General features: G+C 41.5%; 1 protein-coding gene and 1 long non-coding RNA gene across 9 annotated transcripts in view; both read right to left on the reverse strand.

Annotated features, from left to right (window-relative positions):
* Positions 1 to 1,035: 1,035 nt before the first annotated feature.
* On the reverse strand, positions 1,036 to 7,504 carry LOC116438457. The gene is made up of 2 exons (XR_004237755.1): positions 6,433 to 7,504; positions 1,036 to 5,431 (listed from the first exon to the last, which is right to left on the reverse strand). It is a non-coding gene; the product is annotated as an uncharacterized LOC116438457 (long non-coding RNA).
* Positions 7,505 to 18,709: 11,205 nt separating this feature from the next.
* TRPM3 (transient receptor potential cation channel subfamily M member 3) overlaps positions 18,710 to 26,458 on the reverse strand; it is a 404,943-nt gene continuing 397,194 nt past the window's right edge. For all 8 annotated transcript variants that reach the window (XM_032097560.1, XM_032097555.1, XM_032097559.1 and 5 more), the window contains one exon: positions 18,710 to 25,821. In XM_032097560.1, the coding sequence (XP_031953451.1) occupies positions 24,375 to 25,821 (1,447 nt within the window). In that variant the 3' untranslated portion in view covers positions 18,710 to 24,374. The remainder of the gene's footprint in view (positions 25,822 to 26,458) is intronic.

The raw sequence follows: 26,458 nt of genomic DNA on the forward strand, positions 1-26,458 counted from the left end.
TCCCTGGAAGTATTTAGAAGATATGATGCTGTGGTGCTTTGGAAGAGGATTTAGTGGTGGAATTGACAGGTTTATAGTTCAGCTTAAGGATTTAAAATGTCTTTTACAACTTAAGCAATGCTATGACTCTGTGTGGACTGCTGCATAATCCTAAAAATCCTGAGAAAGTATCTCCGTGATCAGGATCCAAATTACCCAACAGAGCATTTCTCCACCTGTCCTTCTGCTCCAATATACAAGAACTAAGAACCTTCTTTTCACAATAGTCATCCAGGACATAGAAAAACTGAGTACCATCCCCCCTCTACATCAGCATTGTCTAAGAGACATCCCTCTCTCTCATCTCCCCCAAAAGCATCTCTTCAGTTTTCCATCTGTGAGTGTTCTTGGGCAAAGTACTCTCAGCCAGGACACTGTTAGAAGCTATTCCTTGAGCCATAGGGTCCAAAGCTACCTTAAGATATTCCTATAGTGAAATTTGAGTCTCAGGCAAAGAAGATATCACAAAATGTTGAAAACCTTTCAAAGTTCAGAGTGCTTTTTATATGATGCATTAAAAAAAGGGACACCGATGATACAACCAGCTGCTTTTCCTGCTCCCTGATGTATCACACATTTTTTGAGTTGGCTGATTTTTTGCCTCCTCATCTTGGAAATCAATAGAAAAAAACAGAGAAGGAAAAAACTGTTTACTGATTCCCTAGTGGACTTCATATGTTAACCAAGCTCCTGGTTACCTGATAAAATTGTGTATAAAAGGTAATGGGTATAGCTCCCCCAAAAGATTTTGGGAATATGCTGACAGTTATGAACTTAGTGCATTAGGCAAACTCTAGGCAGGTTCATCCATGTAACTTTTGTAACATAGTTGTTTTAAACAGCATGATAAATTGTTTTGAAGGTCCAGTGCTAAATCACACTCACTTTCAATTTCATGTTTGCCACTGGAACCATTGTACAAGAAAAAGGACTGATGATGGATTTTAATACTCTACAACAGCACATTTTCAACCAGTCTAATAATATGGAATTTGGTGGGGTGTTACTAGTATCTGTTTAATGCAGAGCAAAAGCTTAACTACAGAGAAAATTGACTACTACATAGCTTTTGACTACTGCATCTATGCAAGCAGCTGAGCAATTACAAGAGTCACAGGTTTATTTCTCTCAGGGCTCTGAGCCACATAGGACCACCTGTAACCTACCCAGTTCTGTATATAAATAATAAATAAAAATAATGATAAAAAAGGAGACTAGCCAGGATTGCCAGGGAATATTGAGAATCTCTTGTTGCTGGTTTATCCTTCTGAAACCCCAATACTCAAGTCTAAGCAAAGTTCACTTAATTTTACAGCAGAAAGTTGGATAGTTTAAAACATATCAGTTCCTCTGCCTTGCACTTTGAGCTTTCCTCAAATATAAATTAGCTAAAGCAAGAAACCAAATGACAGAACTCTTTCACTCAATACTCTTCACACCTCATATCTTCCTCCTTTTGCAATCAAAATATCGAAAATGGTACTAAATGAACATTCAGAAACATAAAGTAAGCAACGCCTGTTATGCTCCTGTGTACCAGTTTGTGTTCCCACTGTGACGAGTAGAACAGCCACAGATTAATTGAAATAGGATCAGAAGGTGCATGTTCAGGCTAGGACTCGCTTAGCAGTATGGATATACAAATAACAAGTAAATCTTGGTGAAAGGGAACATCTGACAGGAACACAGAGATCAATATCAATAATTTACTATCTAAATGAAACAAAACTTTCAAAAATAAACTACACAAAACACTGTCTTCCCCTTGAAAAAGAAACATCAGTACTGTGCTTTCTGAACAGCGTATCAAAAATGCAAATAGAAGGAGAAACATATACTTTGAAGATGAAAGTCTCACCTTGTTTAAGGCCAAATTGCTCAACTCTTGCTCCACTGAAGCAATAAAGTTACTTAAATTGGGCACTTAAATAAAAAACAGCAAAACTTGGCACAAAAAATGAAATCAACCTGACCAGCAATACAGTGGAATCAGTGATGTTTGCTCTTTGTTCCAACCATCTAAACTCACATGACTAAGAGCCACCTCAAATTTCTCTTAAAAGTATGTGTTAACCTTGCTTTTCTTATGGCTTTCCACAGAGAAAAAACCCACTGCAGCCCACTTCTCACATAAACTAGTGGAGCATAAACATGTGGGCTGCAATGATTCATCAGAATTTACATAGTAGCTGCATGCAAGGTTTCATCTCTTTTCAACGAGGCAAACCAGCTTAATATCCTTGAACTGCTCTGTGAGAGCTATTGTTAAGAGTATCAAGGCAAAACATTGCTGCAGCTGCCAGCATTAGAGTTGCAGTAATCAGGGCTGAAAGAAGACGAGTGGTAATTATCTTCTACTCCAGTCGTAGCAGCAAACTGCAGGCATATACTTCTATTACTGCCATTATTGATGGCCACATTTCTGAATCTAACATCAGACTCCTAAAACTTACTTGTGCCCACAAATTATTTTAATTCATAGCTGATTATTAGCCAGGTCTGTAATAATGAAGGGGAAAGGGTAAAAATTTGTTTCTACTTTCAGTCAGCATTTTCAAGCAACTTCCTGAGTGTAATCTTGGAAATAAAAGAACTAGAGCATTTACCTGTTGAGACCCATACACAGGTAGTACGCTGAGCCAAACAGCAACTCATGAGGCCAACACGGATGTGCAGGGTGAACTCTGCTAACCAGCTGCGTCCTGGCAAAATTAGTTGACATGGGAGATGGGGGGCAGAGAGTGTCTGATTAGGCAGCATTTAGGTGAAATTTCACCTGTAGCAAAGCACTGTACAAAATATCCCAGCCATCCAACTCCCAGCAGGAAAATATTAGGTCATCCCAGAGTGATAGCAGCAGTGCATGGCACAAATCGACTTTAAGGTGCTACAGAGACCAGAAGATTTGGCTACAGTCCCCTGGGAGAGTTGGCCTCCCCACCTGAGTACGCAGAGTCCCAAGCACTCCTGTCTCCTTGGTACAGTAACCTGGGGTATCTCACTTCCCACTTCCCACTCCATCCGCACATTCACCTGCGCGGCTGCCAGCACGGCTGCAGGGCTCAGGGTTCAGACCACAGCACCTGATTCCATCAGCAGGTTCACTGACGAGCGGAGCAGAACGCTGCATGATCGTGGTTCTTACTCAGCACGAGTCTCGTTACCCACCCCTGCGCTGCCTTTTCTGGAGCCTCACTCCAAGCAGGGCTCTGCGGTGCCGGGTGCCTGTTTGATCGGCGCCGGTGTCCCACTGCTCCACGCTGGTAATGCTAGGCTTCCATAAAGCCAGAGTTTCCACGTGCTGTGCCTCGCCCCTGAGGAATCTGCACTGCCTTTTGTTCACAACATGTGCAATTAAGCAAACTGAGGGGCTTCAACAGGTGAGGCTCTGGGGAGTTCACAGGTTGTTTGCTCGTTGCATGGTCACTGCTCTCCTAAATGGGGGCAGAAGAAAAACCACCCTTCCCTTTCAGTGAGGAGGCATCTCCAAGGAAAAAAGAGCAGCTGCCAAACCAAAGGTCTAGCGGTAGAAATGGAGAGCTGTAACAGAAGCGTTAAACACTACTTAAGGAGGGTGCTTTAATAAGCTTGTAGTTTGTAGGTACAGACTGAGATTAGAGGGTTAAGATGTGATTAGAGTCCCATTGCTTTTGTTGCCAGTCTTTGGGTCACAGGTGAGTTTTACAGAAAATTTCTTGCCATGCTGTTGCCTCAGGTGCATTCATTTGCACCAATGTCACTACCATGAACCACCACATAGCCCACGATGTGGCCTCAGTAAGTAGATTGTTGATAGCCTTTCTTGGCACAGATCTACTTGGCTTTTGATGCACAGAAGGAGCACTGTTGTGTTGAGTGCTTCATAGATCACTAACAATCTTATACTAGTTGTCATCTGCACTGGTATCTGGTATGGGTGTGGTCATATGTGTTTCTTGAGTACCACCTCTTTCTGTACAGATGGTGGATTATGAATACCAGCTGAAAGCATCATACCACTATCAGATCTTCCCATTTTCATGTTAGAAAAGGACTCTTCAGAGCACTCAACTCAGACTTCTCCCCTTCCTCTAAAACCACAGACACGTTCATGCATTTCTATGGACATCTGCATTTGTTCAACATGAACCTGCCACCAAAAAAACCCCAAAAACTTAATAGCAGGATAAAATTATGAAATTTATCCTACAGCTTGAAAATATTCACTTTGTTTTTGTAAAAAAGCACTGGAAAATACACAAATATCTAAAATCCAGGAAGAGAAATGTCCTACAAGTAAATAGAAATTCTAGAGTAAGCTTTGAATTGTTACAATTTTTAAGGTAAAGTTTTGGCCAATTTTTTTATCAATACAGTAGTTTATTTTTCTGAAGTTCACCTCTCTTAGCATGCAGTACACGGACTTCTTGGGCAGACACTGGTCTTTTCAGACTCACTCTCTGCTTGAATGATCTGTCAAATATCTGCAAAATGCTTTCTTAGATTTTGACTAGTTGCAGGCAGCTCATTCTCTCTGACCAGGTAATAAAAGAACAGGACTCTTTAAATTCTTTGACAAATTGGAGTATATCCAAATCTTTCTCTGGGAAATTAATTTTCATAAATATGAATTTGAGGCATGTTTTTTTAAAAGATCATGCAACTAACAATTGAAACTTCTGCTTCAGTTAAGACTTCAAGGGAAACCCTTACCTTACAAAATGCACAAGCTTGTAGGTGACAGGATAAAGTAAGTCTTCTCCCCAGTCAGGTCTAGGAAATCAGAAGTTCCTCTATGTATTCCCTTTCTGCACAGTAGATTTGTTCAAATACTTTTCCCTCCTGCCCCAAATCAGCCATAGCATTGGTTTAAAGTATGAGCAGCTATGCTGTTTTCTCATCAATCCCCACACATCTTTCTCAGTCTGCTCTCGAAGTTCAACTTCTCATTATGTCATTATGACTTTTTCTGTGACAGTAACTTTAAATTATCAAGTTCATTAATTATTTCCATAACAACTTCAACATGAATAAATACTGATAGTATCAATTTACCAAAAGGCCTGTAATTGTGAAAACCCAATTTAGAAAACTTGTCGTCCAGACTTCTAGACCTCTGGAGTGTTTTATACTGAATTTAGGTATGCTTGGTGTTTTTTTCTACATCTGTGAACATATGTTGCCTTTACAAATGGCCTCAACCCATCCGTCTGGAGAACAGGGGAGATTTGGTGACTGTGGAGATTTAATACACAACAACTTAACCAAAACCATCACAGCTTTATGGCAGAAACATGAACAGACCCCAGTCTTCTCCATCAGATTTTCTTTTCTTTTCCTGGAATCTCCTGTGTCAATCAGGACCGCTGACCGGAAGTTTTCCAGGGGAGGTATTTTGTGACAGAAAATGTCCCTTTAGGAAAATTAAATACTATTTAGGATGTAGAAAAACTGCAGAAGCATAAACAGTCCTTCTTCAATAGCTCACCCAAAACCAGACCATTTTCCTCCCTGTCTGTACATGCTGCCATCTGCCTCCCCTCCAGCCTTGTCCACCTCCTTGTGAGCTAGGCAGGGGAAGGGAGGCTTCATTCAAATGCACCAGGACTGGAAGGAATTTGTCATCATCAGTTTATGCATCAGGCATCAAGGAAGCAAAAAAAAAAAAGAAATTCTAATACCCATTCAAGAAGAAAATTTCTAAAAGCCACATCAAAACCCAAATCCACTTCTCCCCACATGAAGTGTTGTTAGATACCAATCAGCTTTATTCAGACTCCAGAAAGAAATGAAATCTGACTCCAGCAGACAATGTGTTCCTTTGCTGCACACCTCTTATTCATCCCCAAAGCAATTCCATCTCATGCACAGTCTGAGGCAAAATCCCATGGATAATATGGTATATAATCATATAATTAAATCTGCTGAGGACACAAAACTCAGAGGTCTAACTGAGGCTCTATGGGCACCTCAAAGTGCAGCCCATTCATATGTAGGATATAGAATTACAGCATAGATGGAGCTTGCAGTATGGGAGATTTATGCTTGAGCTAATAGAGTGACTGGTAGAAGCTGGTGTCACCTACGGGGTCAGAAGTCAGGATGGGGTGCCAGGCCTTCTCCTTTCACAATTAACAACAGGCAGCCTAACAGCTCCCCTCCACCAGCTCCCCCACAGCTGCCCCTGCCCAGCTCCCAGCCCCACTTCTCTCCTCCATCCATTCATCCTTGTCCCTACATCCTACTTCTCAGACATCGAAGAAGGCTGGGAAGACGAAAAATGATTCTATGAGCAATAGCTCTGAGTCTCAGGCAGTTTACTTCAATTGCAAGAAATTGAATTGCTAGAAAGTGAAGGCTCTCTGTGTTGCCAAAAATCTGAGAGGGAATATGCCTGAAAGGAATCTTTCTTACCTTTAAGTTCACATCAATTCTATTTCATTTCTCTTCAGCAGTGCTAATCCTGGCCTACCTTCAGATAAAAAGAGAAAAAAAAATAGGTCAGAGTTTGAATTCGCATGATACACAGACTCTAAAAGGAGATACACAACTCAAAATTTACTTTTTGAACAACTGAAACTAGTTTTAAAGAGTTCCAGTAGATTCTGAGAGCCCTTAACTCCTGCACTGTTGTGAAAGACCCATATAAAAGCCAACACAATATCCTGAGGAAAAGGTAAAAGGTAAGTTAATCTAGAAGTTACAACTAATATAGAAATGTTAACTAAACAGTACAGCTGGTGCTGCAACTGAAAGAATCTCATCTTTATTTATTGGCAGCAATATGGAAAACTATGTCAGAAAGAAAACAGGACTTTCAAGTTGATTGTGACCTCAAATTTATGACCTGGTTTTAATGTTATAGCCCATACTGAAAGCATCTAAACTTGTCCATCAGTAGACTGGGGGCTGCCTTCTCCTCTGTTTACTGCTGTACAAAATTATAAACTACAATAGGAAACCACAGAGTGGCTAGGGAGAGAGTTTAAGTCCAAATTTCCTAATGAAACCACAACCTCATAAACTCTAAAATCCGAACTTCCACAGTAGACAATTACCTGCTGGTCTGAGGCACTTTTGCCTTGCTATCATCACAGACTCAGTAGTGACCAGCAATCAGAGGAGAGGATCATATATTGTGGATTTGACTGCACAAAAACGACTGCCATTCTCACCTCTAGATCTTGTATTTATTTTCATTTTCATGCCCCTGCCTGTTCTGTATTTCCCCAGTCAATCATGATGCCAGCCTCCCTTATAGGCTGTTTTCCATGCCTGGGAAGGAGTTCTAAGGGATCTCATTACTCTATCAGAAGTCCTTTAAGGTTATATTCAAGGGTCAATGCCTACAGAAAACTCATCTAGTCAGGTTGTTGATGGAGTGACCTGATGCTGTCAAATTTCTTCCTTCTACTTGTCTGTCTGTTTCCTACACTCCCTTATCATGCTGGCTTGTAAAGTCCGTGCCTGGTTTTTAGCTGATACCCGCACAGGTGCTGCATAGAGAGGTCCTCCTCCCCACCCTGGGCTCCTCACCTCTGTCCTAACCCAAGCACAGAGCAAGAACAGCAGCTCTGCTTCACCCAGAGGTGACTGTGAGCAGCAACAGCCTGAGATGCAGCTGTGTCTCTCCCTGAGAGGACCCTGCAAGGAGTGCAAGCCCAGGCAGAGGGTATAACCCATGGTTTGGGTAAATGACCTGGTATCTTGTTTTTGTCTGCATGTAGCATTTGAAATAGACAGGGCATTCTATCCTCCTGTTTGTTGCCTCTCAGAGGGGTTAAAGCACAAAGTGCTCGGTTCAAGTGGTACTGGAGAAACCCGGGAGCCTAAAATAGCATATTTGGCGGCAACACAAAAACCGAATATCCAAACATAACAAAGCTAGGCATAAATCTATTAAGCATCCTGTTCTCTTTCAAGCACATTTTGTCACCTGCTCTATGTACAGGCTGTATCTGATCCATAAAAGAGCTTTGTCTATTGTAGAGCATGACAGTTATAGAGGTCTTAATGACTCTTTTTCATTCTTGAAAAAAAATACAAAATTAGTTTAATTTTCAGGAAAATCAGCCTTTTATCTGAAACTGCAAATTATTTAAAAGCTATTGGACTGTACTATGTACCAGGAGAAAGAAGGCAAATAGCCAGAGTTTCTCTTCTGCCTTTTCTTCAAAACTTCTATGTGGCTGCCATAAAAACATTCTCAAAAATGTCCTTTTCAATGACTCTAAGTGGAAGACACCTTCCACCTGCTGTCGCTGTAAAGGTGAGATACAAATCTAGCAGCCAGACTCGTAAACTATTACTACTTTAACTTTTTCTTGGCCAAACTAATTCTAAAAAAGTATTAAAACTTCTTCTGTGTTATCTCTGGGGGGAGTGGGGGAAGAAATAGTTTCAGGTAATTGGAACATGATTTTTTACATATACAGTTTTGCTAAGTAAGTCAAAGATTATATTTACCATAGTTGAGCAGCTTTGGTTCAAAGTTCACATCATGATACAGATAGCGAGCACTTCTTGTAAAAATTCCTAAGTTTGCTTTATCATTGCCAGATATTTCAAAACTAGGCATCTATATTCACATTCAGACATTTGAGTAAGTTCCCTGATTTTCAACACTTGCTGCACCACCACAAGCAATTCCTGCTGGCTCTTTTGCAGCTTCTTCTCAGGATGAAGAACTCTTCACAAGAAAATTCTGCCTTGCCAGACCTGTTAAATCTGGTTTCACATAGATTCCACACAATATACATTATAAATTCAAAAAACCTGGAAGAGATTAAAAGCATCCCTATACCCATATCCAGGAGTTTTTAAAAAAACCAAAATGTGACATGGTGTAACACTGCTCAGCCTTCTGATGCAAGTTTGCATGAGCTTCCAATGACTGATCACAAAAGAAGTTTGTCTGTCTTCTGGAAAAGAAGAAGAAGTCTTCAGCCAGACCTATAAGCTGTCATTAAGGCTAAAGATCTCATGCTAAAGCTAAGGCCTAGAGATGACTGTAGGGAATGGATGCAAGAACTGGAACAGTTCTGAATAAGCAATTGAAATGAGGATTAGTGATCCATTCTGATGGGCTAATTATATGAGAAATTTTCATCAAGTCATCAACTATTGTCTCTCAAAAAGCACATAGAGAGGAAGATAAAACTCTATAATAGCCATATATAAAGTAAGTTTGCACATATATTTTTATGTGTACATAGATATTTAACATACATATGCATACATGTTTAACATCTTAATTACATTTTTGGTCTTCCAATACAAACATTCCCCACTACAGAAATGAAATTTCTTACTGTCAGGTCTTAGGGAAATTGTTCATTTGGTTCCTCCAAACAAAGCACAAGGGGGAGGGACAAGAGCTGTAGATAGCCATCAGTACCCTACTTGCCCCTACAGCAGACAAGGATTCAATAGTTGAAAAAGCCAGGAAAGAGGGTGGACAAACTCTTATTAATGGAAGCACTGAACCCTTACGTGAAGGGAGCCAGATGACAGAGCAGAGCTATTCTGGGAGAGAAAGGACACAATATTCTGATCTTTAAGTGGCATCAAAGGACATTGCACTGTGTACTCCCCCAGGATTCCGCGCATCTGAGTTCACTCTGACCACAGTGCCTCGCGCTGATAGCACACAGCTGGGTCCTTCCCAGACACAGATAGTAGCCTCACTTCTGAAAAAGAAAAGAATTATGACCTTTTCATTCATTTACATCTCTGGACCTGCAGATAGAAACAAGGGGCAAGATAGAAACAAAGAGCATTGATCACTTATCCTTTTCTGCAATTCTCCCTTCCATCTGGTTATTTTTTACTGATGCTGTAATACATGGAAGGCAGTGTTGCCTTCTCTCTCATCAATGTGGAGAGCATCGGTTGTCATCACCATAGAGATGACTAACTGAAAGTGGCTGTCTACCCGGATAGCTCTACCTCCAAGGCAGAGAGCAACGCAGCGCAGAGGAGGTGGTTGGCCCACCCAGCTGGAGGCCTTGACATTGGGAAAAATAACAGCTTGATGTGAGCAATCAACTGAGCTGATAATTCCCTCTACCTTGAACAGCCTTGCTCCATGTTAGACAGTGGGGCCATTCTGGTTTTGTGCCAAATTAATTATACAAAGACAACTGAAAACAGAGAAAATAAATTTGCCTACAACTTCCCAGCTGGGAGGAAACTTGACAAGATTGTCAGAAATGGTTGCAACACTTCCCATTATTCCAAATAAAGTGATACTGGAGGAAAATAATTCATAATGAGTTCTTCCACACTGCTGCATACAGCAAGCTCAGAGCTGTTTGAGACCTATAGTCTACTTCCAAGGGTATAAAATTTGAGAGTTGCTGCCCTTTCAAAAAAATTCACTTGGAGAAGAAACACTTTCCTTACAAAATTCAAGTGCCACAACACCTTAATGAATAAGACAAAACCCTCTGAATTTAAAGAGCTATCAAGTGGAGTAATTAGGGATTAAATTAGTTTGTGTCATAGCCAGTAATCAGGACTAAGCAAAATTATTATGACAAATAGTCTCATCTATCTGAAGAATATAAGATCTTTGCAGGATTTGTGTAAATTGGGAATCTAAGGGCAAGATATTATTAAGTCTTGGAAAACTGAGCCCAGGCAATTATATGTGCAGAGAAGGACATGAAGGCAAAGCAGAGTCGCAATGAAACGTGCCAACCCCTACTGCAGATGTAAAAACAATCTATCTGATGAAAAAAACCCCAACCATCAGAAAAAGCACTTGTTGCAACTAGCAGGAATACCACATAACAACAAAACATAACAAAACAACAGTTCCATGAGGGCATAATCCTGTTTTTACAAACTGTCAAGAAGAACACAAAATATATAAATCCATAAACACATATCAAATACAGTTATCTATATATTACATGTTGGAAAGACAGCTGTACCTTAAACCCTGACTTCTTGTCCAGGGCTTAAGTTCAACACTCCCTGGCACCAGAAACCCAAATCCATGTCCTGGAGGCTAATGTGCTTAATCAAAGACCCTTAGCCAGACCACCGATTAATTCCAGACCTCTGTTCCACTTCTGTTCACCTTACATCCTGCTCCTCCCTACCCCACACTCTGTACTCTCTGAACTCAGTCACGTCACTGCCCCATTCAGGAGAACAACAACCCAGAAAAGACCATTCTTCTGGCAGATCAACTCCCTCATCCAAATCAGCTGCACAGATGCTTGATCAGAACTGCCTGCAGGCTCAGAGCATGGAGAGTAAAGCTCTCGTTTCCTCACAATGGCCACGATGCTGCCCAGGTTCAGGGGACCGCAGGCACCAAAGCCCAAGTAACTTCCTGGAGCCCTGTGCTTCTGAATCACAGAATCATGGAATCATTTTGGTCTGAAATAACCACAAAGATCATCCAGTCCAACCAAAAACCTGACTCTGCCAAGTGCACCAGTAACCCATGTCCCTAAACGTCACATCCAAACATCTTTCATATACCTCCAGGCATGGTGTTTTCAGTGTTTCCATTGATGCCTTTTCCTGGTCTTAAAATCGAGAGTCATACACGGTTAGAAGGGGAAAAGGGATTTTACCTTGGTATTTATTTTAAGGATCCTTAGGTGCCCACGTCCAGGTCATATGCATCAAAATGCACTCCGCCGAGTGTGCCCCAAAAGATCGGGTATAACATTATAGGTTTTACTAATTAGCATATCTATCAAAGATTCCCCAATGAGAGGCTTGAATGAGGCCCCCTCCCCAAGGAACCTTCCCCTGGATGGTTCTATCTTGGTTTACAGAATGTGTTCTGGAGAGGACCTTGGGGTCTGGGGCACACTGATCCCTAGCTACGAAGCTGCTAAAATGTTTAGTCTCTTAGCTTGACAAACAAGTCCAAGAATGTAGGGAAAAGGCACTAGGAATACAGAAGTTGTAAAAAAGGTATAACAGGGGTATAAAAGAAAAGGCAAAAAATCTTCATGGCATCACCACGAGCAGCCCGTTTCAACGCTTGACAAACCCTTCAGTGAAAAACTTTTTCTTAATAGCCAATATAAACCTCCCCCAGCACAACCTGAGGCCATTTGCTCTTGTCCTGTCACCTCTTCCCTGGAGGAAGACACCAGCCCCCACCTCACTACAACCTCCCCTAAGGTAGTTCTAGAGAGTGAGAAGACCCCTCTAGGCCTCCTTTGCTGCACGCTGAACAGACACAGCTCCCTCAGCTCCTCCTCATCAGTCTTGAGCCCCCAGCCCTTCCCCAGCTTTGTGGCCCCTCTCTGGACTTGCTCCAGCCCCCCGGTGTCTTGTGGTGTGGGGCCCAAAACTGAAGGCCAGATTCCTGGTGCTGCCTCACCAGTGCCGGGTACAGGGGGACAAATCCCTGCTCTGGTCCTGCTGGCCACACTACTGCTAATCCAAGGCAGGATGCCAGTGGCCTTTTTGCCCAGCTGGGCACACACTGGCTCATATCCAGCTGCTTGTGGGCCAACACCCCCAGCTCTTTTGCTACTGGGCAGCTTTCCAGCCTCTCTGCCCCAGGCCCTGTAACTCTGCAGGGGACTGTTGTGGCCCAAGGGCAGCGTCCAGCCTTTGGCTTGTTGAACCTCACACCACTGGCCACCTTCCATCAATTCAGTCTCCCTAGGGCCCCTGCAGAGCCTTCCTGCCCTCCAGCAGATCAGCACTCCTGCCCAACTTGGTGTCACGGCACACTCACTGAGGGTGCACTCCATGCCCTCATCCAGACCATCAACACAGGTGGTAAGCAGGACTGGCCCCAGGACTGGGCAGCACCACAGGAGACTGGCTGCCAGCTGGATGCAGCTCCATTCAGCACCACTCTCTGAGCCTGGACAACCAGCCAGTTTTTAACTCAGTGAGCAGTGCACCCCTCCAAGCCACAGCAGCCACAGCCACTTTCTCCCAGAGAATTCTGTAGGAAAAACCGTCAAGGATTTTACAGTGATCCAGGTAGACAACACCCACAGCCTGTTCCTCATCCACTGGGTGGGTCCCCTGGTCCTAAAGGGAGATCAGGCTGGTCAAGCAGCACCTGCCTTTCAGGAAGCCCTGTGGGCTGGCCCTGATCCCCTGGTCGTTCTGCACGTGCCGTGTGATAGCTCTGAAGAGGATCTGCTGTGTGACCTCCCCAGTGCCCAAGTGAAGCTTGTGGATGGGCATCAGTTTTGCTAACTTCCAGTCGCCTGGGACCTCTCCAGTTGGCCAGGACTGCTGGTAAATGATGGCAAGTGGCTTGGTGAGCACTTCTGCCATTTCCCTCACTACCTTCCTGTGAATTCCCTCTGGCCCCACAGACTTGTATGTGTCTAAGTGGTGTAGCTCCAATCATTTCCCCTTGGATTTTGGGAGCTTTGTTCTGCTCCCTGCCCCTGTCTTCCGGCTCAGGGGCCCGGGTACCTGGAGAACAACTTGGTCTTGTTCAAGACTGAAGCAAAGAAAGCATGAAGTACCTCAGCCTTTTCTCATCCTTTGTCCTCTCGTTTCCCCCAGCATCCAGTTCCGGTTGGGATTTGTCCCTTGTGATGTTCTCCTTGCACAACCTCAGGACATCTTTGTAGTCCTCCTGAGCTGCTCAGAAGGCAACTCCCACTGACTTCCATCCATGCCGAGTGCTCAGCCTTACAGCACACAAGAACACGGTGCCAGAAATTCAGAAAATGAGAAGGACACAGTTATCGTATCTCCCTGTCCTTCAGGGATGTTGTCCTCTGATTAACAACCCCCAAGGACAGGGCTCCTCAGCACACCCCAGTGCAAGAGAGATGCCAGGTGCTCAGCACATGGTCACTACAGCCTTTTTCTGTGGCTCCCTGGCTCAACAGATGTCTGGAAGTCCCTTGAGGGAAAAATATTTTCATACAGACAACCTTTCACTTCTCAGCCTTTCCGCGCCCAGGCCCGGTTTAAAGCCAGGGCAAGCCTTTGCAGGGAAAGGTGTTGTGGCTTCAGTAGTGCAGGATTGTGTGACATTTTTACACCTCGTAGGCCAGAGCAACAAATCCAGGTTGCAGGACCTGCTTTAATCCAGTGTCTCCAAACTTTGAGTGGTCTGCAAGTGCAGCTTTCAAGCAGGGAGAATGAAAAGTGGAAAAGTGGAAAGCTGAGTGTCTGCCACACAGATTTCTGTTAGAGGAGGTGAGATAATCTGAGAAAGGACTGGAGGGGGGAATGTTCTGCTTCTACCTTAGATGGCCAGTGCCAAAATGACCTGCCATCTCCTAGTGCTGCATATGGAAAGAAGTCCTCATCGCTTCTCTAAGTGTACAGAGTTCACAGACCCGAAACTGATCGAGTACCTCAGCCGAGGTTCCCCGCGGTCCAGCCAGCAATAGCAGCATTGCAGTGTCATCCCTCTTAGAGCAGGGGCCCTGCTTGTTCCGCGCTGCTCCTGTATCACCTGCTCTTCCAGGAAGGAATGCCACAAACAGCTGTCCTGGGCTGGGCCGGTAAGCTGTGTCTTTTTGGTTGGATTTATTTGGTTTGTTTCTTTGGTTGTGTTCTCAAGGATGCCAGTTCCTCTATTTCGAGACAGAGAAAAGTGTCCGTGTGTCTTTCTGTCGGAGATCAAACAGTGACATCCAGCGGCCACTGACTTTGCTAGAAATGGCAAAATGTGTCAGCAGGGCGGTGTGAGGATGTGCCAGGGAGAGCCGGCGGCCCGGAGTGCGCGGGGCAGCGCGGGAGCGGCTGGGGTGCAGCAGAGCGCTGAGCAAGGAGTGCAGCACCTGCACTGCTGCCTGTGTGGATGAGCCTCACTCTTGCCTCTGAGGGAGTGCAGGTGACAAAGAGAAAGCGTTTGAAATCATTTATTTCCTTACCCTGTGAAACACACGTTTTTCCAGCATCCCTCCATCCAGCTTTTGACAGCCTCTGTCTTTCTGCATAAATATCTTTAGGTTTGGGTACAGCTCCCTCACACACCCCTGCCAAATCTGGCAGTTACCAAAGTCCACAGATTTCAGTACTTAATATGCCATATTGCCAAAATGGAACTGGGACCCTGTGACCTAATCAGTATGATAGAGAGGTTCTGGTTCTTGTGTACTATCCTGTCAGGTCATCCTGCTCTTAGGGTAATGGTTTGAGGCACAGTGATCATCCCTGAATGTATTTCTAAGGGAGGGGAGTTACACAGACATAGAGGTGTGGGAACCGGAACATACATGGCACCATATTTGGCCAATCTTCCCTGGATCAAGTGTGTTGTTACTTCCTGTACTATCTGAACAACCTAAGCAAAGAGTGAGTGGTTTCTCCCAATCACTTTAGATCATAAATTCTATTAAAACGTATTTGCCTTTTAAAAATTATTTCTTCTATTAAAACACATTAAAATATTTTGATTCCACCAGAACATAACAGAGCAGTTATTAAATGCTTCTCTCTTAGTAGAGGCACGATGAAGTTCTTGGCTGTTTCTTGTACATTTTCAGAGCAGTTTTAACAAATAATGCATACTGTGCATTATTTTGGATTGCATTGTAGTATACAACTTGGAAAGTGCTTAATTAAATTCCAGTGCTAAGCTTCCAAAGAACAGCAACTTGCGTTAGTATTCATCCTTTCTTGATTAATATATTTGAATATATTTTTGTGTTGTGCAACTTCTTCTGAAGCTAAAAAATTCTTGATATGCTGAGACATCTCCTGGCAACACAGTGTTCTTTGGAGTTGTTGCGAGGTGAGTAGGATCAGCTACTGTTAAGGGAACTTGTTTCCCTGTAAATGCCCATGGTGCTGTATGGTCTGAAAGTACTGAGACATTTTAGAAGACTAAAGTCCACCTAAGATAATCCTTCCATCTCTCTCAATGATTCCAAGAGATTGGCCTCTTGTCATCATAGACTTGAAAGACTGTTTTTTCAATATTTCACTTCACCCAGTGGTAGGGTAGGCCTAGTTTATTTTCTAGACTTATTAAGAATCTAAATAAGTACACAAAAGTTTCAGATAAATATTTAAAGTACTGTAGTGTTAATGTAGTCCCTAGCTGTGACTGCACAGCGAGGAATGGGAATGTCCCTGCATTGCTGTGTACTTCCCACTGCAGCTGCTGTTCCTCTCTGACTAAGCTGAATTGGGATAGAGATGCAGGCAATCTGCTCTGGTTAGAAAGCCAAAATGTTTCAGGGAGAAAATGATCCATGGGGGACTGAGGTCCAGGCTAAGTTTTCTGAAACTTTGGCCGTTTCTTGCAACAGGGCAGCTATTCACCATCCCTCAGATAAAACTGGAGCAAAGACACAGAATATCCTTTTAGACACTCACCAAAAACCACTCATTGGGTCCTCTGAGATGTGGACTATTTATTCTACAAGAAACACAGATTAGCCATTGTTGCTGTAAATTGTTTGTCTGAGTTATGATTCTCTGAGGGATATGCTACGGTCTTAGCAAAATAAATAACATGGTCAACATGGATCAATCATAAACTTACAGTATTGACAATTGCCAAGTTTGCTCCCCAAAAGTCCACTCAGGAAAAAAAAGGTGGAATCTGGCCATATAGTGTGAGAGTGATGTGAATTTTAGAGTTCATTGTTCATATCTTCCTTTGAGACTAACTTCCTTGTTTGTCATGTGCACACACCCCTCATCTGCTCCCCTCCTCCACAAATTACAGTGCAGTTACTGTGGTTCAGCAGTTGTGGGTTATAATTCAGACTTGTGAATATTTCTATATTTCTAAGGAGTTCTTGCAGAATGTAATTCTTCAATCGGGTTTAGTTACTTTCATAAGATTTATTAATTGCTAAAGATGTGTTTGTAGTTCCAAGATTTTAATTAGTGAGTAGCGAAATGCTACACTGATAGTTGATTTTTTGTCATCTTTCAAATAAAGGAAAAGATTGTGTGTTAACATTTTCTCTAATGTCCATAGAGCCTTGATACGTTATTTTCTCAAGCTTCTTAAGAAAATTCTCATCTTGCATACTATGAACAAAAAACCCACTGGAATATTTTGTGAGGGCAACTATCACCCCCAGAGACTGACTCTGTGATGTACATGTGACTGTTGAACCTTTGGCTATGTGTTTAATTGGGGAAAGGTATAGCTAAAAAGTTTTAAGTTTTAGAAGATGGTATGAGCATTACCAGTCTTGCCACAGCTGTCAAACTTCTTGGTTTGGAATCCAATCTAGCAAAGGCAGTTTCACCCATAGTTCTCTACAACAATAGCCTGTATCATCTACAGCGTGATGTCTATAACTGTTCATGGACTGCTATTGTTATTTCACATAAACAACCCTCTCTCACCATTATTGCCTCCTAAAAGTATAATCCAAATATACTATATTTATGACTGCAATCAGTTATTTGAATATTTCAAAATGGCATCATGTGAGTTTACGTTTTTTGTTGTTCCAGAAGTGTAACAGGGTGAAAATTCAAGCTCTATATGCAAAACCAGTGAGGGCTGGTGTAAGTCTAAGCTTGTGCTGCATGCCATCATGAGGGTAATACATCAGGGTGACTGCTATGGTGTAAATTAAATGGAGTTCTTGTCCATTGTGTACTAATGAGATTAAGAGACTAGATCACTGCCCTAAAGTCTACAAAATCACAGCTCATGGGAATGAAAATCAAGGCTACTGCTGTTGCTTTTTTTTGTTGCTTACTAATTGGCTGGATTTAGGTGAAGTTTGTTACTGTGAAAAATCCCAGGGAGACTAGAGATACAGTGTTACCTGGAGAGATGCATAATGACAACTCTCTGGAATAGATTTTTTTTTTAATTTTGTTTTTGAAAGCTTCAAAGGTCCCAGTCTTCACTTAATCGCAGTCCTTGAGAAAGGATGGAATAAAATCTGATTAAGAAGTTTAGCATTTCCCTCTTAGATACCTGAAATAAAGAACGTTTCTCTGAACCACTCCTCTCCTGAAGTATGACTGATGTGTGCAGAACTGTTTTGAGTATCTGATATCTTTCTGATTCAATTGGATGTAGGTTTTTCTGTACTTCTTTTTCATTTAGCTAAAATATTTTATAATCTCAGCGAAGGCTTATTTGTGGAGGCAGATGATTCTGACCTTGGCAGATTTTGTGGAGGCAGATGATTCTGACCTTGGCAGATTTTGTGCCAGTACTGTTTCTTCAGCATTTTGTGAAGAAGTATCAGAGCTGGCTGTGCCTGCATGAAGAGGGAGACAATGATTTCTTTTGTGAGCAAGGTGAGGTACCGGTTCAGAGGAGGCCATAGGTACTAGTGGATTACTTGGTGCCCCCTTTTTTTTCCATGAACCTTCTCTGGCTGCAAGAGCAGGTAATACCACCCAGTTGCCATATAAAGGAGCACGCTTCTTCCAGGCTATGTGCATGCAATTGAGAGCGGCTCTGCAATCAGTGCTTATGTTCCCCCTTTGCTGGAATGGTGGCTACAAAGCAAAGAAGTTATTCCCTCCTTTTAAATAAACCCACTGAGAAGTACTTCTGTCTTGGTTCTGATATTGGCCAGAATAAGGGCCACCTGAATGAAACCTGATCTCAGAGGCAGGAATAAATTGCAACATTCAAAAGGCCTGTGCGTAACAGAATAAATGTTTGGTTTCCTTTAAATATGTAAAGTTAGAACAGTGAGAGATCTTAGAGAAAAGCAGCTGCTGTTGCATCACTGCTTTACTGCCTTGAAAGCAAATGACCATAAATAAATGCTCCAGCAAGAACAGATGTTTTGATCTACAGCTCTTTTTTTATTGCAAAACAATTGTTACAGAAATTTCAGAAAGTTCTACTGTAGTAATTGCCAACTTCTGCTTTTTATTATGCATCTAAACACAGTCTAAAAGTGCATTGTGAATCCAGTAGACCTTTGGAAAGGACCATTTTCCCTAGTTATGTACATTTAGACAAATCATACTTGAAAAGCTTTGTATTAGTAGGAATTAGTTTAAAATGACATTTTAGTAATTTTTATCCCTTTATAAATGATTGTTATACACTTACAAATGATAGCCCAAATAATAAACGATTAAATAGCTATTAGTATAGAATATTGCAAACACTGTTCCAGACAGCAGTAGCAGCAAATAGACTCTTGTCATGTACAACAACTGCAGTGGTGGAAAAAGATACAACTTAATACAATTTACTCTTGTGGAGACATAGAACTGTATTTCACATCCAATTCCCTCTTCTGTCCCTTCCCCCTCCCTCCCAGATACTAAAATAAACAAGAGTTATCACTTCCCTGCAGCAGAAACAGCAGCAATTCAATAATCAAATTTTTTTTTTTACCTAACAGCCTTTTGAAATAAGTATTGTGTGGCTCTATGAATGATCTGAAAGGATACAGCAAAAATTAAAAGGTCAGAGACTTTCACAACCAGACTGGCTCAATGGCTCCATTATTAGACTTCCAACTTGAAGATGATTTATTTAGTGTAATACATGCCATGACTCAAAGTAATATTGAGTTAGAAATGCAGAATAAATCCATCTCGTGACGGAAGTTGGAGTATGCCACTGAAATCAGTGGGTTTTCTGCAGATTTGTACCAGGATTGGTAAGACCATAATTGTAGTCAATCATGGAGAAGAGAAGCCTGTATGACCTCTGTGACCTGTCGTGTTCACTGTATGACTGGCTATAAACAGGATGCTGAGACAAAGTCCCTCTGCATCCAATACTACTGCTCCTATGCCAATGTGCAGCAAGGACAGTGAATTCCATCTAGAGCAGCAAAGGGTTTCACCAGGTAAGCAGACACCCCCAATGCTTCACTTCTCATCCTGGTTTGGACTGTTTTATCTGAAGTGGTTGAAGGGAAAATTCATGCTAAGAATCTTACCTATTTCTTTTGAAGAAGATGATCTATACGTAATACCTTTCAACAGAACTGAAAATGTGGCCTTTGTTGAACCAATTATGCGTATTTGTGCAAAAATGCAAATATACTATAATTTTTAAGCAGGGGAAAGATATCAAAACTAGCTAAACATTCCGAGGGAAATCCAGGAACAATCAGCTCACACTTTCCCTTTGGGCGATTATCAGATCCTCTTCAGTGTTTAACCTGAGCAACATAACAAGACATTTATGCTTGTTTTGAAAACCTGCACCACGAGTTTACAAAGAATTTTGTTTCTCTGGCTCACTCTAATACTTTTGATAACTTCTGCTCTCAGGACAGATACTGGCTTGCACCCACTGCAGTCATTGGACTAAGGCTGTGTGCTGCTACCAGCACTTTTTTTTTTTGAGCAGTTATTCATGTAGCTGCATTTTCCATGTGCTGACAGTTTCTAAGAAACAAATCATTTTCTTCTCATACAAAAAATATACCTAACTAAGATATTTATCCCCTGACAAAAGGCTATCCTTTCCTCAAAAGGTACAAATCAGTTTTGTTGGTTTTTTTTAACCAAAAAAATCTATAAATGGAAAACTAAAATAAAAGAGTAATCTATGTCTGGAACCCAGAGAGATTTCTGTATATAGATGAATGGATGTTTTGGTTTTTCATTATATTTTCAAATTATCCCCTCACTGCCATTTGTTAACTGGCACTTGTGCTAAGAAAATAATGTAGCACCTGATCTCTTCCAAAAAAAAGAGAGAGCCAAATGTCTGAGCACTGCTGTAGGTTCGCATTTTGTGTTGAGTATTCAAATTTCATAAAATACAATTGTCTTTTAAAAATAATAAAAAAATCACTTACTTTGCTAAAGATCAAAAATAATGGAAATAATGTAAACATCCAAAAGTTTGAATTCATTCCTAACTGGATTCATCTTTACAGGCAGGCAATAGCAAAATGTTAAGTCTCCTAGCAGTCCAAAGAAACTCATGGAACAATGCATGCACTTTCTTTGACACAAAAAAAGACTGGACTGTAAGGAAGAGAAACTACTTCAGTCATATCACATTGTTATTGTGAAAGAATAATGTGCTATAATACAATACCTAGGACAAGTGTATACCCCAACTGTAGAATAGAATCACTTAAACTGGAAACAACAGAATGGATTACTATAGGAAAATATTTATAAAATACTGCACACTGCTTCCTCAGTCAACTAGCATATGTAAACAAACAGCTAAGCTCAGTTGAGTTTTAAAAGATTATTAAAGTTCATTTATCTTATAATCTTTTGCATAACATGCCAGTTCATCTTTCACACCATCACAACTCATCTGTCGTAGCCCACAGTGGCTCATTAGAGCTTCATACACCAGCTCATACAGACATTTAAGTGGAGCTATACAAAGAAATGTGTGGAACATACCAAACTTACACACTGTGACCAGTAATGCATATTCCATATGTAAGCTAATAATTGGATAGTGGAACTTAATGTTTGATGCAACATGTGCTATTTTATTGAATGTTACAGATTTACAAACAAGACCATGTAATGAGATATTAAAACTGTCCTGTAACGTTCACTAATATTACCACATGTCACAACTATATATGTGTCTATTTCATAAGCTATCCTTTGATACAGAATACGTCATATGGCACATGCTATAGCTACATGATGATAGATGATGAGACTTCTATCTCACTAAATGGTCATAGTATTGAGAATGGAAAGTCTGGTCCCATTGCAAGAAATGGGTGTTTTATCATCAAATTCAAAAAGGAGCAGTTTGATGCAATGTGTAAAAACCAGGTGAAAATAAAATAGTCTAACATCCATCATAATATACTCTGTAGACACCACATTGTAGAATAAATGGGAAACATTCAGGAAAAGTAGTGTTCTGACATCTTGCAATCACACTTTTAACATCTGCATTTACATTTTATAAATAATGGCAAATTTTAAGAGGTCAATAAAGTGTTCTGTTTTATTTCACCTGGAAAGTGTGCTCCAGATCAATAAGGTGCTGTATCCTAAACATTTATACAGCTTCTGGGTTTGGCAAATGTCTTTACCCTGACAAACTAACCGATGAAATCTACCCCAGAGGAGAGCCCTATGCCTTGAACTAATTCACTAACGCTGTCGAGGAATTTCTAATGAATCTGAAATTCCTCTTGAGTAGACCAGTAATACGATGAAGATGAAAGAGTCCACAACAGTTTTAGCAGACATTCATAAAAGTAACAAAGAAAACAAAGTAAGAATATCCCCCTCTATTCTCCATAGATAGATAGATAGATTTGGAGAAGCCTTAGGAAAAGGCTGCTAACAGAAGGTTGGCACATTTGAAGCATATTGATAAATACAAGTTCCTTTGCCCTTGGGCATTTTGCTATTGTTCAACAATCAGCCTGCCACAAGCATGCTTCATAATGCACAGAAAGGTTTCTGACCTTTCTTGGTATCGCCATGTGACCGTAATGCTGCACATGGGCTGCAAGGCAATTGCATAAACACGGTGTCTTGGTGGAGTTTAGTTCATTGAAAGCCTGATCAAACAGAAGAAAGCAAGGAACACGTTGGTGCAGGAAGTATGAAACACATTGTTCTTAACATCCCCTTGCTGCATTTCCTTGTTTCCTGAACCTTCCAACGCAGTGAGTTGTTAACGACATGTTTTCACCTTCTTTACCTCTTTTCTTGAGGCTGAATAGTTATTTTTCTGTCTGGATTAGTTGCCTTTTGGACTCGATCCTCACATGGTGCTCAGAGTCTCCCAGGGTGAGGACTCAGTGGGAAAACATCAGCTTGTATTCTCAAAGCTGCCTTTGAAAGATTATTCCCATTTAAATAATGTGAAATATGTACCCCACTCACAAATGTTCATTTTTAATAACAAAAAGGAGCTGGTTCTACACAGATATTGGTAATTGTTGAGATACTTTTAATAGCACTAGTGTCAACTTTTTAAAAGCTTAAAAGTTGTACCTTCATAAAGGAATCTGAATTTTTTTTTCAGTTGCAGTTTATGCTTCTCCACCCTTTTCCAGTCTTCTGCATACCCTTCCACCTATGACAACTGTACACCTTCTCATGAGAAGTTTGAAACTCTGGTTGACAATGTGGACCCTTGGAATGTGGGTGGGGTCAGTGGAGTAACAACTGTCTTCAACCAAAACTCATCAACTGCACTACCGTTCAGACACACTTTCTCCTACTACGAATGGTCATTGTGTGATATGCTCATGAACGGTGGATGCCTACTCACAACTGATGGCTTTTGATGTTTACAGACACTTGCAGTTTCACTTTGGTTCTTTTACTTACCTTAGAAGCATATAGAAATTCTAGTGTTTTCCAGTCCTCTGCTAAAAATACTTTCCTTTAAGCAGCTTCAGTCTAATTACATGAATCTGAATTCAGACTTCTTGATAAAACTTCTGTACTTTAAAAAGTCCAAATACAGCTATGTTCACATGAAAAAAAAAGTGTATATTTTTAGGTGGGGGGATGATGTGAAAAATCGGCAGCTCAAATGAAACAGCAAGAAGAACCTGGTAGCAGCATGGTGGATGAATCTCCCCAATTTATACACATAATTAAACAGAGCAGTGAGAACTGAACACTATTACTATGCTCTGCTCTGATCATCCTGTTCTTATTGTATCATCACATCCTTTGATTTAGTGAGACAACATATTGATGACAAATGTGGTAAAAAAATAAATATATACTATTCCACTTAATTACATTCATCCTGAGCTTGCTCAGCTGTGCTAGAATCTAGAATGCCTGTTTTATACAGGAAATCACCTGATACTTTAACATAAATTCTTCTTCCATTTAAGTTCTTCCACTTAAGCAGTAAAAAAGGCAATTAATTTCCCTTTCCGCTCTTGAAAATATAAACTTTCTGTGGCACTAGAAGTTGATACAAAAGGAGACAAGTGAACATTTATAGCTGTTATTGTGTTCATCTTTCTTCATTTCCACAAGTGTGGGATGCAAGGGACTTGGGAGACTTTAGGTTTGTTTGCTGCCAGCTCCTACAGAAACAACAAATGCTTTTCACCAGTCATCACAATGGTGACATAGATGAAAAAGAAGTTGTGATTGAAATTTGGAACATCTACTTTTTACATCTCTTTTTTGCCAGTTAATTCCTGCATCTTAAAAACTTGAATAATGATAAATGATCTTAGGATGCCCTCTAATAAAAGGCAGGTATCTGGACCTATTCATTTATTTCTTCTGACTTCATGAACGGGGCTTGTTATTCCTCTTGTTTACTGAAGTTTTTGTAAAGCTTTCCTCCCTCCCTTTTTTCTTAAGTGCAAATGTCAGCTGGGTCAAGATGCAGTACCTCAGTGGTGATGCTGAGATTGAAAATGTGCTCTCTTGACTGCTGGCTAATGCCAATTGGACTCGACACAGGGTGATGTGAGGGGTTTTTTAAAATTCTGCTAAGAAAAACAGACTGAAGAGCAGATGTCCCTTAGACAGCTGGTGAGCTTTGTCTAAGCCTAGCTGTGTTTGCTTTCAAAGCTGCAGAAAGCTCCTGTTCTGGACAGTCTCCTCATGGACAGGTTGTCCCCTCTGCTCTCTGGCCTTGAGGACTTACTCCTCTCCAAGGGGTTCCGCAGGCCTGTTGTATTTCTCTGTCTGTCAAGTTTATCGCTGATGGAGTAGCTCTTCCGTGTGTGCTGGGCATACAATATGTTGGACTCCTCTGCAGAGTAGCTGTTGGCTCGCTCTATTTTTGGAAGTGGGATGCTGTTGGGCAGAGTTGTTGTAGCACTGCTGTCTTGAGGAGATAAGGGGATTCCCTTCTTGTCTTTGACCTCAATATCCTCATGATCAGAACTTGGGTGTGTTAGTTCAGCTTCTCTCTCTGGGTGGCAGCTTCCCAAGTCTTCCACTTTGCCCCTGAGACTTCCAGGGAAACTGGCCCTCTCTGCAATGGCCTGGGGAGCGCTCACGCACCTCGTGTCTATGCAATCTGTAATACTTGTGTACTCTGCTGTTTTGACCGGGACGCCAAGGCTGCTGAAGTAGCTTCGAGGAGAGAACATGAAGCTGTGAGATTTCACAATTGGTGTTTCCTCCAGAATAAATGGAGTTGTAGCCAGGTAACGACTGCTTTTAGATCGCTCTAAAGTATGATACAAGGGAGGGTCTGAATCCCATGGGATTTGGCAGTCTGTGATTTGTGAATAGTCTGAGGAAAGTGCTCTTGTTTCTATTCCAGAGGTTTCTTCATAATCAAGACTCCTGCCAGAGATCTTTTCACCAGGTGTACTGCTAATGTATGTACTATTAGCTAAAAGAGAAGAGGCTATGTGAGCTGGCAGAGCTGCATCTTCAGGACCAAGAATATTTATGGCGCTCTCGAGAGGTTCTGTGTCAGAATGCATCTCATCCATGGCAGAAACATAGATGTCTATACAAGATGAAGGTCTTCTGGAGTCTGGGGCAATTGACAAAGTGCTGGTAGGGGCTAATGGAGCCTTTCCTTCTTTTGCAATTGAGTGGGAACTGATTGCCCGATGCAGGCTTGGAGATCTTTCCTTAAAAATGCATTCCAACTTTTCCAACCCACACTTGTCCTTCATATTTGTTGCATAGAAGGAGTGGCTTCGCATGCGGGGTGTGATTGTAGGTGATGTTGGGGACATGGACTCCTCTCCTGTGGGATCAATGCTCTCTTGAAGCTTGTAGGCATTTCCTTCCTGACTGTTGAAGCTGCTCTGCCTCACAATGTAGGCTGCATCAGTACAGTCAGATGAGGTCCTGGATCGTATCTTAGTCGTCTCACCTCTCTCAATGCCAGTCATTTTTTCTAAGGCAGTCACCATTCGTCCCATCATGTCTTCCAGCTGAGCAAGCCTGATGTCAACGGTCTGCAGAGAGGCCTTCATGCAGTGCTCTCTCTCATTTACTTCTTCCAGTCGCATGGCCATGTTCTCCACCCTTTAGAAAGGGAAGAATTAAACAGGTTAATTTCTACAATGCAGTGATGTTCAGCTAATAGGTCACCAAACCAGCTGGAAACAAATATGTCTCAAACCCCAAAGGCAATGTACACCACGTTATCTGTTTCAAAATCCTGCTAAAAGAGGTTTTGCAAAAAAAATACCACGCACTCAGGAAACTGCTCCAGTGGGTTAAAACAGGGGCATCAGCTGTATAATGTGGAGGGGGGTTTGGGTGTGCCTCATTTCAGGGACAGGACTTACTACATAAATGTTACTATGAATTAGTGCCTCTCTGCTTCCAAAACTTCTGAGTAGGTTATTATGAATGAATAACACTTATAGCATGATGTTGTCCCCACTTGTGCCACAGGCAGGACCATCACAGTTAAATGCAGAGCTAAATGAAGTAAGGAAAGAGGGCAATGTGCCATAGAAGATAGGCAGTGTTATATTCTTTTCCTGGGGTTCACCCCGGATTCTCACTATCTCGTGCTATGTGGATCTAAGGAGATAGTTTATTTGTTCTCTGATTAATTTTTAGCTCAGATTTATAGAAAAATATATCATCTATTTTATTGCATTTATATAATATCAAGTTAAATATGCATGAAAACTGCAAAGAGGAGAAACAC

The sequence above is a fragment of the Corvus moneduloides genome, chromosome Z, assembly GCF_009650955.1.
Source record: "Corvus moneduloides isolate bCorMon1 chromosome Z, bCorMon1.pri, whole genome shotgun sequence".
Lineage (NCBI taxonomy): Eukaryota > Metazoa > Chordata > Aves > Passeriformes > Corvidae > Corvus > Corvus moneduloides.